Raw genomic sequence first — 12,327 nt, forward strand, 5'->3', positions numbered from 1 at the left:
GTTGAAAATAAATTGGAATTTCAGGAACAGTTGACAATTCAATGAAGTTTAAATTTTTTTTTAATAAATATTTTTTTAATAATAAATAAACTGAATTAATTTATATTTACAAGAGAGTCTGTCCGGTTGTGGATCATTCAACGATATCTCACAATGTCAACATCCGTCAGGGGATGTTAATTCCGTAAATTATTCCCAATTGCCTTCGAATTATCCCGCTGTACCAAGCGATTCAATAATTGAGAGGAAAATTCAGGCTTGAGCTTTACATCGACACTGAATACACAGAGTTTAATACCGTTACTCTAAACAGTAGGAGAACAAAAAGCGTAAACAGAAAATGAGTAAAATGTTGAATTCTGTAGCATGTAGCCTATTGTCAGCACCCGCACTGTACCACTCGCTGGATCAGAGAAAATTCTAATGTACGTACTGCACACATGACCCGCAATCTGCATATTTCATCCATCGCGGCATGAAAAATTCACAATTGCGTTGGTGTTGTCTTTGATCCGGCACTCACGTGGACAATGTTGTGTCAGCTCGAGATGTATCACGTAAACGTCGAATTGTTCGTGTGATCTCCAACGGAATTGTCTGAATCATTAAGGATAGTCAAGTATGGCAAAAGTACTTGAACAATTCAATCCTTCGAGGACATGCTGACACCCTTGGAGATCCCAAGAATAGGACTAACCGCTTACTTCCAGGTGTGCACTCATCTAAAGTAGAACGTGCTAACTCGTACTTCTATCAATCTGGAAAATCCACTCTGGAAACTAAACCAAATACTCTGGAAGCAAAAGTAAATAATTTCAGCGGGAGAAAAAATGTGTTAATGCTTCTCGTGGCAAGACAGAGTGAAAAATCCAGGAATAATTGCAGTCGTTGCACCGCACAATTCGCTGTTTCTTTGTACACAGGATATATACGTCTGCCTAATGTTCGCAAAATACTCCCCCACATTTATTCACCCTCTTCTACCCCCCAGCGATACAAATTTTCCCAGCCTGGGGGGCACGAATTATTCATTATGGGAAACTAATTAAAATCATTTTCATCGATGTTCTCATTATGAATGCTCTATGCTCTTGATAGGATCATTATCACAACACAAAACCACAAAGTTCTATAAAGTTTGATGTTTATTCCACCGCAAAAACCAATCCGAAAATTCTTGAATTATAGCCAATATTGTTTTACCCCCGAAAATTTGAAACAATGTACACCAATTAGCGCATCACTAAAGAATGGAGAGGGATTCTATGAGCAGATGGTGATTCTATTTTTTTTTTTAAAGTACCTCTCAAAAATTTGAATTCCACACAATCCAATCAAATTAGAAAATTCAATGGCTTTATTTGATCAATTGATTCAGCAGAAGAATGGAGCAGAGTAGAAACTTGGCTGTTAATTTTCAAATAAGTTTGTCAAAAAAGTAATAATGCGTTGTTCAAAGGAAAATTGTTCACGGCAGGAGCAATGAATGTTCGTTTGAGCGTCTGCATATGAAAGAGACGAGGGAGAAAAAGGGGGGGCAAAAGAAAAAAAAGGAGAAGACGGGAATAGAGCACCTGGGGGCTCATTGAGATACGACGGCAGAGAGGGTCCTGTGCTCTAGCTGACGCTACGGCAAAAGTTTAAACGTCTTTAACGATTCCCGCGCGAAAACCCTGAGGGTCTACATCCCACACTAGCTGTCCGTTCCGAGGACCTTTTTCACTTCGTCTCTATTGGGAACGACCAACCTCCCAGTCGCCAGCAAATTTCCCGAGTTTTATCACCGCCCTCTGTCCTCGGAATATCATTCATTCGGTTTTTCCATTTTTTATTCACCGGGCGAATTGGTATAGTTTTTGAAAACAATAAAATTATATGGATAAACAGATGAAAATTCTCGGGATATTTTTTTACACCCCCCGGGGGGCGAATCTAGAATTTTTTTAGAGGGAGAATGCATTTTTGCGAAATCACATTTTTCCATCAGTTTTCATAAAATAAAAAATGAAAATTAAATATTGAAATAAAATGTTTGGATTGAAATTCATCGTGAAATATTGACTCGGTGAATTGCGATAAATTAATCAAATCATTTACCCCGCACCACCAATAATTTCGATGAGATTTCGATCGACTAGTCAATGGGAATAAATTCCAGCAATAAAATTGATAAATAAAAGAAAAGCTCGTCGGGAACAGGAATGCATACGTTAATCTCAACGCAGTGGATAATTCATTAGGCCAACCAACTCCATATTCAAAAATTGGTAAAGCCTAATTACCGATGGCCATAATGAATTCACGAATAATTGGCCGATCCCTAATGCGCCCAATCAACTATCGAGTGATCGTTAGCATTGGAAAATAACGCCCGGTGAAAATTTTGTAACGTGCTGGGGTTTTATGGGCTATCATCTGTACTCGTGCCATTCGATTTGGGCTTCATAAATATTCACCAGCAGAAAGAGCCGATTATCGACGGATGCCGACAATAATAGGATAAATGATGATGATGATAAATCCTGGGATGAATTTGTATAATTGTTGGAATCATTCACTCGGTAAAAAACGTTCCGGTTAATAACGATAATAATTTGTGTCGGTGTCGAGGAGAATTAATCAGCTAATTGATGAAGAGAATCCCCATCTGCCCACATTTTCCACGTTCATTTCGATGAAATAAAATTTCAGGATGCGAATATTGCGGATAATCGCATCAAGCAATTCGAGGTTTGATGAAAAATTCTTTCCCTATTTGACTGGTGAATGGAAAAGAAGAGAACAAGAGAGAAGAAAGCATAACAGAACGAGTGAGGCGTATTCACATTGAATACAGAAAGAAGTGAAATGAGATGACGGCAGAGAGCGATAAAACCAATGTAAGGATAAAATGAAAAAGGGGAAAAAACGAAATTCGGAATGAACTCAAAGCAAAGAAGAGAAAAAAACTTGAATCTACTGAGAATCGCTCTGCAGCTACTTTCATGAATTTATATTAGTATCATGCGTCACAGAGCCAGCGCATGGGCAACCCTCCGTTTGTTTCATGTAAAGAATTGCTGAAAAGTCGAGAAAAAAAAAATGCCATCTCACTTGTGCATAATCTCAAATGAATATTGCACCTGCTGGAAAATCGCCATAAATATTCAGAAATAAACACGGGGAAAAACATTTTTTTTTTTCCTTATTTTCAATAATCATTCCCAAAAATCAAAGATAAGTCATTAAGAATTAATATTATTTTCTCTCTGTACTGTTATTATCCCATGACGTCATCTCATTTACATTTTCCAAATGACCTGGAATTGTGGGGTAATTATCGGTGGAATAATTGATACTTTCAGGATTCGATTCTGCGGAAAAATCTCTATAATTATTCTATCGATATTTTTCCGCGGGATAATTGCCAATCAAAGGAGGGGAATTATTTTTTTTTTCAAAGATTCACATCTGTCGGACAATCCAATCATCTCGTGTATTCATTACGAGTAAACCAGTGAACGAAAAAAAATATATACGGGAGTAACTGAATACCACACAGCGAACAAACTAATACAAATCACATTTTCTCTGTTTTCTGTTCGCTTCTTGTGTTACGGAACAACTCCCGGTTTCTGGTTTCTCTATGCAGTCCTTTAAGGTAATTCATCATGCCCTCATACTTCTTCTTCATAATTTTTTCAGTTAATCTCATTGTTTACACAGAGAGACAGGTTAATTATTTTGATTTTGTGGTGTTTAATGAACAAGTTGAGAGTTTTGTGATGGTAAATACGCAGAGAAAAAAATTATGGGAAAAATCAAAATCATTGTTCATTGTTCTGCATGTGGCTTTGATAATGGCGATTAAATGTATTGGCATGTTCTTTCGCTGTTCTTGTATCAACATCCGTGGAATGATAGAATTTAGAAATAGAGAAATGTGAATAGCCCATCGATCGCCAGTGAAAACAACTGCCAAATTGTTTCCCTTGACTCACTTTCCCGTTAAAAAATCCCAATTCATCACCACTAATTGAACAATTAAAAACTATCGAGAAAAACGAGGGCCATGCAACCGAACCTCCACTTGACCAAATAAAAAAAAAAAGCAAAACAAAAAAAAAAGTTTAAAATCCAACAGAACAATGCGTTTGACGCTCTATTCTTGTTTACGTTCCTGCGACCACTCTTTTTATCTTCCGTAAAAATGTTGAGCTTCCCGCAACAATTTTTGCCGCACACTCTTTACCTCTCCTTTCGCCATTTGGAAAACAGTATTTTTTACGTGATATTTCAGGGTAGTTTTACGCCCATACGCCTCTCGCGGTTTTTTCCTCATTCAGTTTATTCATTTTTTTTTACCACCCCACAATGTTTACCCTCTCTTGTCATGGAAACGTACGCGAGGAATTATCATTGCGCAGTCGCCAATGATAGCGCACGTTTTTTTATCTACCGCATGGAGATAACTTTCCACCCCTTCTCACAGTCCTGGATAATAGAAAAAACTGAAAGTTTACATGGTAATGTGCATATATAACGGAGACGGGGCTTGAATTATTGTGAAGAAAAATAAAGACAAATTGAAACGACAATGATCATTCTGGAAATTAATCGAAAACTGTAAAACTGTAACTGAAAGTTCGATTTTTTAATTAGTAAAAATGATCAATTGAATTTCAGATCGATCATTCAGTTTTATTTTCTGACAATCAATCATTGAAATATGAATCCCAGATGAGAAACCCTCTCTGAAAGTTCGGACAGATCGGAATGAAGAAAAAATCCCGATGTTCCCCCGAAAGTATGAAAAATCGTTGAATGTTAAAAGTTGAAATCTTTTCAAAACGCCATTTCCCTTCGTTTGCAAAATGAGAAAGAACGCATCCCTCGACGCGAACAAGGTGAAGCGGGGGTTGTAAAAAGAAAAAAAAAGGGTAAAAAGCCAGTGGGGCTTGAATGAAAAATCTTCTTGTCACCATTGAAAAAACGAGTGTTGTCCCGGAGAAGAAAACGCTCGCGATGTCTGCCTCGAAACAAGCCTCATAAATTACCGTATGTTGGCCACATTGGCCGCATGCGTGTACATTTCTGCCTCTTGCCTCCTCGTATGGGTTACAAAGAGGTGTACTATTTCACTAGGTGAGAATACGACATTATTTTTATTCTCTCCGGTTGTCTACGTGGGCGGAAACTCTTTTTACGGTCAACGATATACGACTTTGATACAACATTCCAGGGATTAATGAATTTACAGCGACACCATTTCCATTAATTCATTTGCTCACATATAGAAATTGGCGAAAAAAATCAGCTGTGAAAATTCAGTCGTGAAAAAGTCCATGAAATCCTTTTAGACGTGGAGGGATGGATGAACCATCAAAAACGTTTCCATCGGGTTCCCTAAATAATTTATTAAATAATGCATGACTAAATAATGCACCTGTCTCCTTAATTGCCCGAAATTAATCTGTTCATCTCAATTCGATAGAATATTTCGATTATGCATGAGTGCATGTACCACAAATGCCTAGACTAGTGCGATTTCATTAATTCCATCGAAATAAAAATCTCTGTATTGAGGTGCCTCGAAAAACATCCGCCCTAAAATCCATCAAAACTCCTCGACTATTTCATTAACTCGAGAATTATAAATTCACGATAAATCGAGCCAATAGATCCAAATTATCCAATCAGAGCTCTTAATATACCCCAGGAAAATTCCAGGATCCAATCTTGGTACTGATTAAAATCAACAATTCCATAATTAATCGGAAAAACTGTTTAAAGAATGAAGACATAAAAGTAATCAGGCACTTTTTTCCACGAGAAAGAGTTTTGCTATTGCACGAGCTAGTCTCGGAAGCTGTGCGAGGTTCGCTGTGGGATTCCATTAAAATTTCAATTATCCAAAATTACTGCTTGTGTAATTTAACACATACCCGGATTATTTTTTTCTCTTCATTAATTTTTACTCCCAGTATCTGAATTCGATAATGCTATGATATTAATTCTGCTTATTCATCACAACCACCGGATTTTATCCCTAAATTAATTTGTACATGAGATAAGAATTTATTCACCAGAAGTGAATAATTATTATTTGAAATAAAGGAGAGAATTATTGAAGACAATTTTGGAATTGAATTGAGAATAACTCGGTTGAAAATAGCGAGAATAAAAATAAATGAAAATTTAGATATTTGGGGATATCTTAGAGAGAACTTCTGTCCGACTAAATCAGGATCTATTTCCCTTCCACTCGAGTCAGTAGGCAACGGAGACTGGACTTTACCAACAAATTGTTACGATAAACTCAATATTTTTCTATCAATCTTACTGAATATGTTTTTATTTACTCAATGATGTTATTCTGTGGTGCTTTGCATGTCTCTATCGGACTCTGCATGTCGTATAGAGCCTCGTAAGTACTCACTATTAACCAGCAACGAGAAATCTGGATAATCAGGTTAATTATAAATAAAATAGAGAGTAGAGGTAAAGAGGGAGATTAATGTAGTTAATTAGCAAGATAATATAACACGGCGGTAATTCATCGATTTAATTAATATCAGCTGCGGTAAGGTTCTTAAATAAAAACTTTTCGATTACAATTTAAGATTCTTATTTTTTGCTGTGAAATAAATTCCTTGAATTCCCGTGATAATATAATATTAATAATTCATTGAAAAATCAACTTTACAATAATGTTTATTTTCTGATTTGGATTTTGGCTTTTCGATGTTATGAAAAATGAAAAGAAGGCAACAGCGATCACCTCGAGAGGTTTTACGTTGACCAAATTGATAAAAAGCCCTCCGACACCCACAGATTCACCATTTCACTATTTTTTACTCCCCATTTTTTTCGTCAACCCTTTCACTATTTCTTACACTCCAACTTTTCTCCAGCTGATACTCCAGCCTCTTGGCTTTTCCCCACCACAATTTCCAGAAAGAGATTAACGAGGGGACGGAGTGGAGCCACGTCTGTCAGACGGGAAAAAATAACCTGGATTGAGGAAGCAATCATTCGAGATAAAAGCGAGAAACATTTCTGTCTTCCACTCTATACTTTCTTTTTTTGTCCGACTCCCACAACTTTTTGCCCTCTTTGTTTCTTCATCGGAAATCAGGAGGGAAAACGTTATAGAGGAGTGGAGAAAAATTTTTCTCAATTCCACAGTGGAGTACCATTAACCACAGCAACTTTTCTTTCATTTTATATTTTTTGTGCATTCACTTTTTTTATCGTATTGGCCGCTTTCGTGCTCGTTGATGTCTCCTGGGAGCTTCCTACCCCAAGCCCTGGGTTATTATCTATTACATGAGTAATTACCGTGAATTCCAATAATATTACATCGAATGGAAAACTCATTTTCTCAGATCTACCCCGGGGCATTGTGATTTTCAATATTCCAAGGACATTGTGGATTTGTTTTCTATTTTATCCCCGACTTCTACTTTCATCATTTTGCTAATGTCATCCCTTGCAATACAGACTAAATATTTTATCATCGTAGAATCAAATTGTAGAATGGAAAAAAAATTCTCTCTCTGTGCGCTAATGCTTTCCCTTTTCCTCATGTTTTGATCGATTTATCAATGAATCAGTGATGCTTTGGTTTTGCTAACGAAGGAAATAATAATTAATTGGTTCTGATCCAGGAGAAGGAGGATGGACCTGTTCACAAGTTCTACCAGAACATCAGAGATTATGGGGGTGACTTCATGGAGGAGATAACCAGAGTTCAAGACATCACGCTCTTTGCTCCAAGCAATGCAGCATGGGAACTGCTTGGAGACCAGGGAATCCTCCAGGACAAGAAGCGTTTCAGACAAATCCTCAAGCTGCACTACGTCCGAGAAAAACTGCCTCTCGAGGAGATCAAGAAGAAGAGCGTCAGTGCGGTATGTTGATTATTTATAGTGTAATGCGGAACCATTTTATTTTTAGTTTTTTTGAGAGGTGGGGGGCACCGAGTGATCATGATAAACTGGTGGTTTTAATTGTTCATTGGGAAGGTGCTGCCGAAAGGAAGGGGACTGCAAGTTAATGCGGTAATTACTGAGCTATCAATGTTCCTCGTTGTTCGACAATGGTATTTCATAGTTTATAGCTGCACGGTGGAAAAAAGCTGTAAAACATTGCGTAGTTTTTACGGAATTGTTTAAAAAAAAATATATATATATATATCTTCAAGGGCTTTTTAATTAGCGCGTGAAACGGTGAAGAAAATTTGTGGAGTACATATTTAATAGATATTTAATTGTGCATGAGCTATATTTATTTGATTTTGCAAACAAGTATATTCATAATTGAGCTCAAAAATTTAATTTGTTAGTTTGGAAAGAATTTTTTTTCCTTTAAAATGTACTCAAATTTTTTTCTCAGTGCGAATACAAAGAGAGCACGAAGGAGGATTCTTGAGAACAATTCAATTTTACGCGGCAAAGATTTTCTCAGTTGGTTTCGGGGGAGGATAGCTCTCTCATTCCCCTGCAGGCGAAAAGTTCATGGGAGATGTTTAGCGATGTTGGGGATAGGGTAGGGGATGGGTTGGCTAAGTGAGTAAGCTACCGGAGAACGGAGGATATGGAGCGATTGAGAAAGCATCGTACCGATTCACCCAGGAATTTATCTCAGACGCGCTGTGGCGAGTTAAAAAGCGAGAAAGTGCTGGGAACAAGTTTGTTGCTCCTTTGAACTGCGAAATTCTTCAAGTGGAAGACTATAATATGATTAATTCCTGGGGATTTATTTGAGTTGAGCGTTCCTGTATGACAGACAGAGAGGATTATTCATGCAACCCCTCATTAACGAATATTTTTCATTGGGGGGACAGCACAATTGCTGAAAAATTGTACAGCTAATTTTAGTGACTTTTCTGGATATTTCAGAGAATTTTGACGGTGGAAATTCATTCATCTCTCCACTAAATGGAATGATTACTACTATTTTTACTGTTGATTCCACACATTTCCACCTCAATTATGGGAAAGGGATTGATATGGTTCGTTGGATGTTTCCCCCCGGAAATTTCAATTATCCAGAACACTCGGCGGTATTCGTCATAATTAATGTGACACTTCAATGTAGTAATGTGAACAATGTAGAGCATTCCCGATATACTAGAAACATATTGATTGTTGTATCTGAAGCAGAATCCCGTTTCGAGTATCGAGAGTAGAGAATTCGGTGGAAATTATGTCTATTACGCACTGGGGTTAATGATCATTAGTAATTGGAAAATCGGTCATAATAAGGCGATAACTATTATCTAAAATTACAGTTAATTGAAGCACCTGGGGGGAAAGGGGGATCATTAATCTAGAATGAGGTATTGGTTCGTCAATTAGTGGAGAGGAAAATTACGGAGTGTTTTGGAGTTCAGTAAAATCACTATTTCACTAGTTGTTATTTTGAGGATTGTGTTACTCGATTCTCGATTCTCGATTCTCGATTCTCGATTCCATAGACCGATATTTTTTAAAATTAGAAATAAAAAAAATAGAATTGGAATAGGAGTTTATGCGGGGAATGGAAAAATCAGAATCTCGTTTTTTGAGGGATTAATATCCTGTTCTTCCCAGAAACAACTCCTTATGCAAATAGAGAATCGACGGTATCACTCGGTAATGCATCCACCGAATGCATAAATTCATGGGACTCGAGCGGGAAATCGCGATTTTCTGATTTTTCCCACAAATATTTACCCAGAGGAGTGAAGATACTCGACGGTCTCTCATCGGGTTCACCTCGTGCACCGAGAGTTTGTGAAAACTTTTTCAATATGTTGCAAACCCTCGAGGCAGACTACAGTCCAATCGCTCTGGATTTCAATGTCAATCAGGCGAGGACTTTTTTTCATTAGGATTTCCCATTTTAAATACTCACTGTCAGAAAAATTTGGGATATTCATCAACTTCGATTTATAGCAAAAAAATCGGGAAACTTTATAATTCCCGCAAAACTTGAATTATCCACAAAAAAGCGGGGATTCAGTATCAAATATTCCGATATATTGGTAAAATTCAAATGCCTCGACATGCACGTTAAAATTATATTCTGCACGAATAATTTAGATATCTTTGTGTTTACTAAAAATGTAGAAAATATATATCGGAATGATGAATGATTTATTGATGTTTTTGCAAAAGGTTCGGACAGCGGCGGATCGTCGGGACCTCTTCTTCAACGTTGCGGACGGTTTTGACGGGAAAAAAGTGGTGACAGTTGAGGGTGGCGGTGTAAATGCCACAATCCTAACAGCCAACATTGCAGCAACCAATGGTATCATTCACATCATCGATCGAGTCCTCGGTGTTCCTTACACAACTGTTTTGGAGAAGCTCAAGACCGACCCAATGCTCAAGTAAGTGAAACCAGGGAAAAAAACCATTTTACTCTGCCCTAAAAATTCCCTGTAAGTGACAAACAATTTATTTCCTTCGGAATATTCTCGAATTTCCATTAACAAAAATTGATAATGTCATTTATCGGTGCAATTCTATTTGGAATAAGTACCTCAATCTAATTGGTAAATTGCTATAACTGAAGTTGAGAAATTATTTGACATTATTCGACGATAAATTGAGATGGAAATAATTTTAGTACCCATTTCACGAATTGCCCGAATCAATGAATTCAGGGGATCGAAGGAATGAACGGAATTATTTTTAGCGTAATTGGAAATGCAATATTTTGATCCGTACGAAATTGCCAGGAAGGACGTTGACCGGTCAATTGAGGTTCAGCGTTGCTACCCTAAAAAAAATTGCCCATTAATACCCAGCAAACAGTTTGTTTTAATCCTGTCAACATTATGAAGTATATGAGGCATGGAGCAACTGTGAGAGCCATTAACAAACTTGTCGGCCCCGGGGCATCCGAAGAAACAAAAACTAATCTACGAAGAGACACGAGGGAGTCCTAATGCCCCACCATGAATAACAAAATAGCTTCAATGTTTTTTCCCCTGATTCACTGCATTTCCCCCGTACAATAGATGACAATTAATCCTGCCATTCCATTTCAATATACACATTACCCCCGGTGATAAGTCCCCCATAAACTTGAACCGAGGAAGACTAGGAAAAAGATAGTGGAGTATAAGGCGAAAGAGTGCGGTGAACGAGTAGATTGGTGGCAGTACTTGAGCGAAGAAACCGAATGCAAATTGGCAATTTTCTGGAGCACGTCCACTGGACGTTCACGAGAAGACTCGAGCCATTTCTGACTGGCAAGTTTAAACTGACTGGGTGCACGTGCAATTACCAACGGCTTAATAGTACTGTTACCCCGTGTTCTCCCCAGAACCCTCGATTCACTTGTCTCACTCCATTCCTAATGGACCATTCATTCAAGATCATTTTATTTTCCCTCTGCATTGAAAATATTTCTACTGACGATAACTCGACATTTGCGAACATTCAGCAACTCCCACAGTACCACAAGAAATTGATGACTCTAATCGAAAAATCGAGGAACAGAGGATGAAATACGAATGGACATTGAATCATAACGAAACGTGATGTCAATCCATCCATGACATCATTCCATGCGACATGGAATACCTGCATGTATGCAACAACCGTGTATTTCATACGGTCGTTAGTTTTCATAGCATTACTCCTGGACTCACCGATAACCGTCGTTTCAGCCATCAATGCATCAAAGATGCATGGCTAAATCGAGCCCCGATTCGCATATGCGTTGGCTGTGCTTCGACGAATCTAACGCATTCAATCGCACGCGCGATAGCCGCGTTTCTATTCCCCAATCTCTACGATCCCCTGTTCGAAAAATCTATTGATGATTCCATTTCATGTTTTTTTTTTCGAGTGAAAGCAGAAATAAACGGATATGAAAACCCCGGGTGTGAGAAATATGACAACTTCCGCGTGAATTTCTTCATCGGAGATTTATTTTTGATAATCCGAAAAATAATTCAACGTCAGGTGAATTGAATTCAATGTTTTGCATAATTATTTATCTTCAGTTTCACGTCGATAGTGCCACGACAATCTAAAAAATGTATGATTTGTAAATTCGTGGAGCTCGAGTTGTTAACGATTCTTCTCATTTCATTTCGACGCCCTTTCAACGTAAATTTTTAACCATGAAGTTTTACGATACCACTAGTGTTCACATCGATACACACTGTTAACGAAAAAGCATGAAACTCGCAGGAGAGACCGTATGGAGAACCATGGGGCAACATTTATCGCAGTGATAATCCTCCAGGTTCACGAGCAAATACCGTCGAAAAAAAAAGGGAATGAAAAAAATGTATGTGCAGAGAATAAAAGTTATGATGCGGTTTTTGCTGAAAAATACTATTAG

At 37.7% G+C, this 12,327-nt stretch overlaps 1 protein-coding gene across 5 annotated transcripts in view; it reads left to right on the forward strand.

Moving 5' to 3' along the window:
• The window catches only part of LOC105265900 (fasciclin-1), a 107,992-nt gene that overhangs the window by 89,919 nt on the left and 5,746 nt on the right, over window positions 1-12,327 (forward strand). The window contains exons 8-12 of one of the 5 annotated variants that reach the window (XM_011303706.1): window positions 3,632-3,640; window positions 6,401-6,406; window positions 7,650-7,892; window positions 8,007-8,042; window positions 10,143-10,357. In XM_011303706.1, coding sequence (XP_011302008.1) covers window positions 3,632-3,640; window positions 6,401-6,406; window positions 7,650-7,892; window positions 8,007-8,042; window positions 10,143-10,357 — 509 coding nt within the window. The remainder of the gene's footprint in view (window positions 1-3,631; window positions 3,641-6,400; window positions 6,407-7,649; window positions 7,893-8,006; window positions 8,043-10,142; window positions 10,358-12,327) is intronic. The other 4 variants (XM_011303709.1, XM_011303707.1, XM_011303710.1 and 1 more) reach the window with 4 other exon arrangements.

Source organism: Fopius arisanus, unplaced genomic scaffold (genome assembly GCF_000806365.1).
Source record: "Fopius arisanus strain USDA-PBARC FA_bdor unplaced genomic scaffold, ASM80636v1 scaffold00033, whole genome shotgun sequence".
Lineage (NCBI taxonomy): Eukaryota > Metazoa > Arthropoda > Insecta > Hymenoptera > Braconidae > Fopius > Fopius arisanus.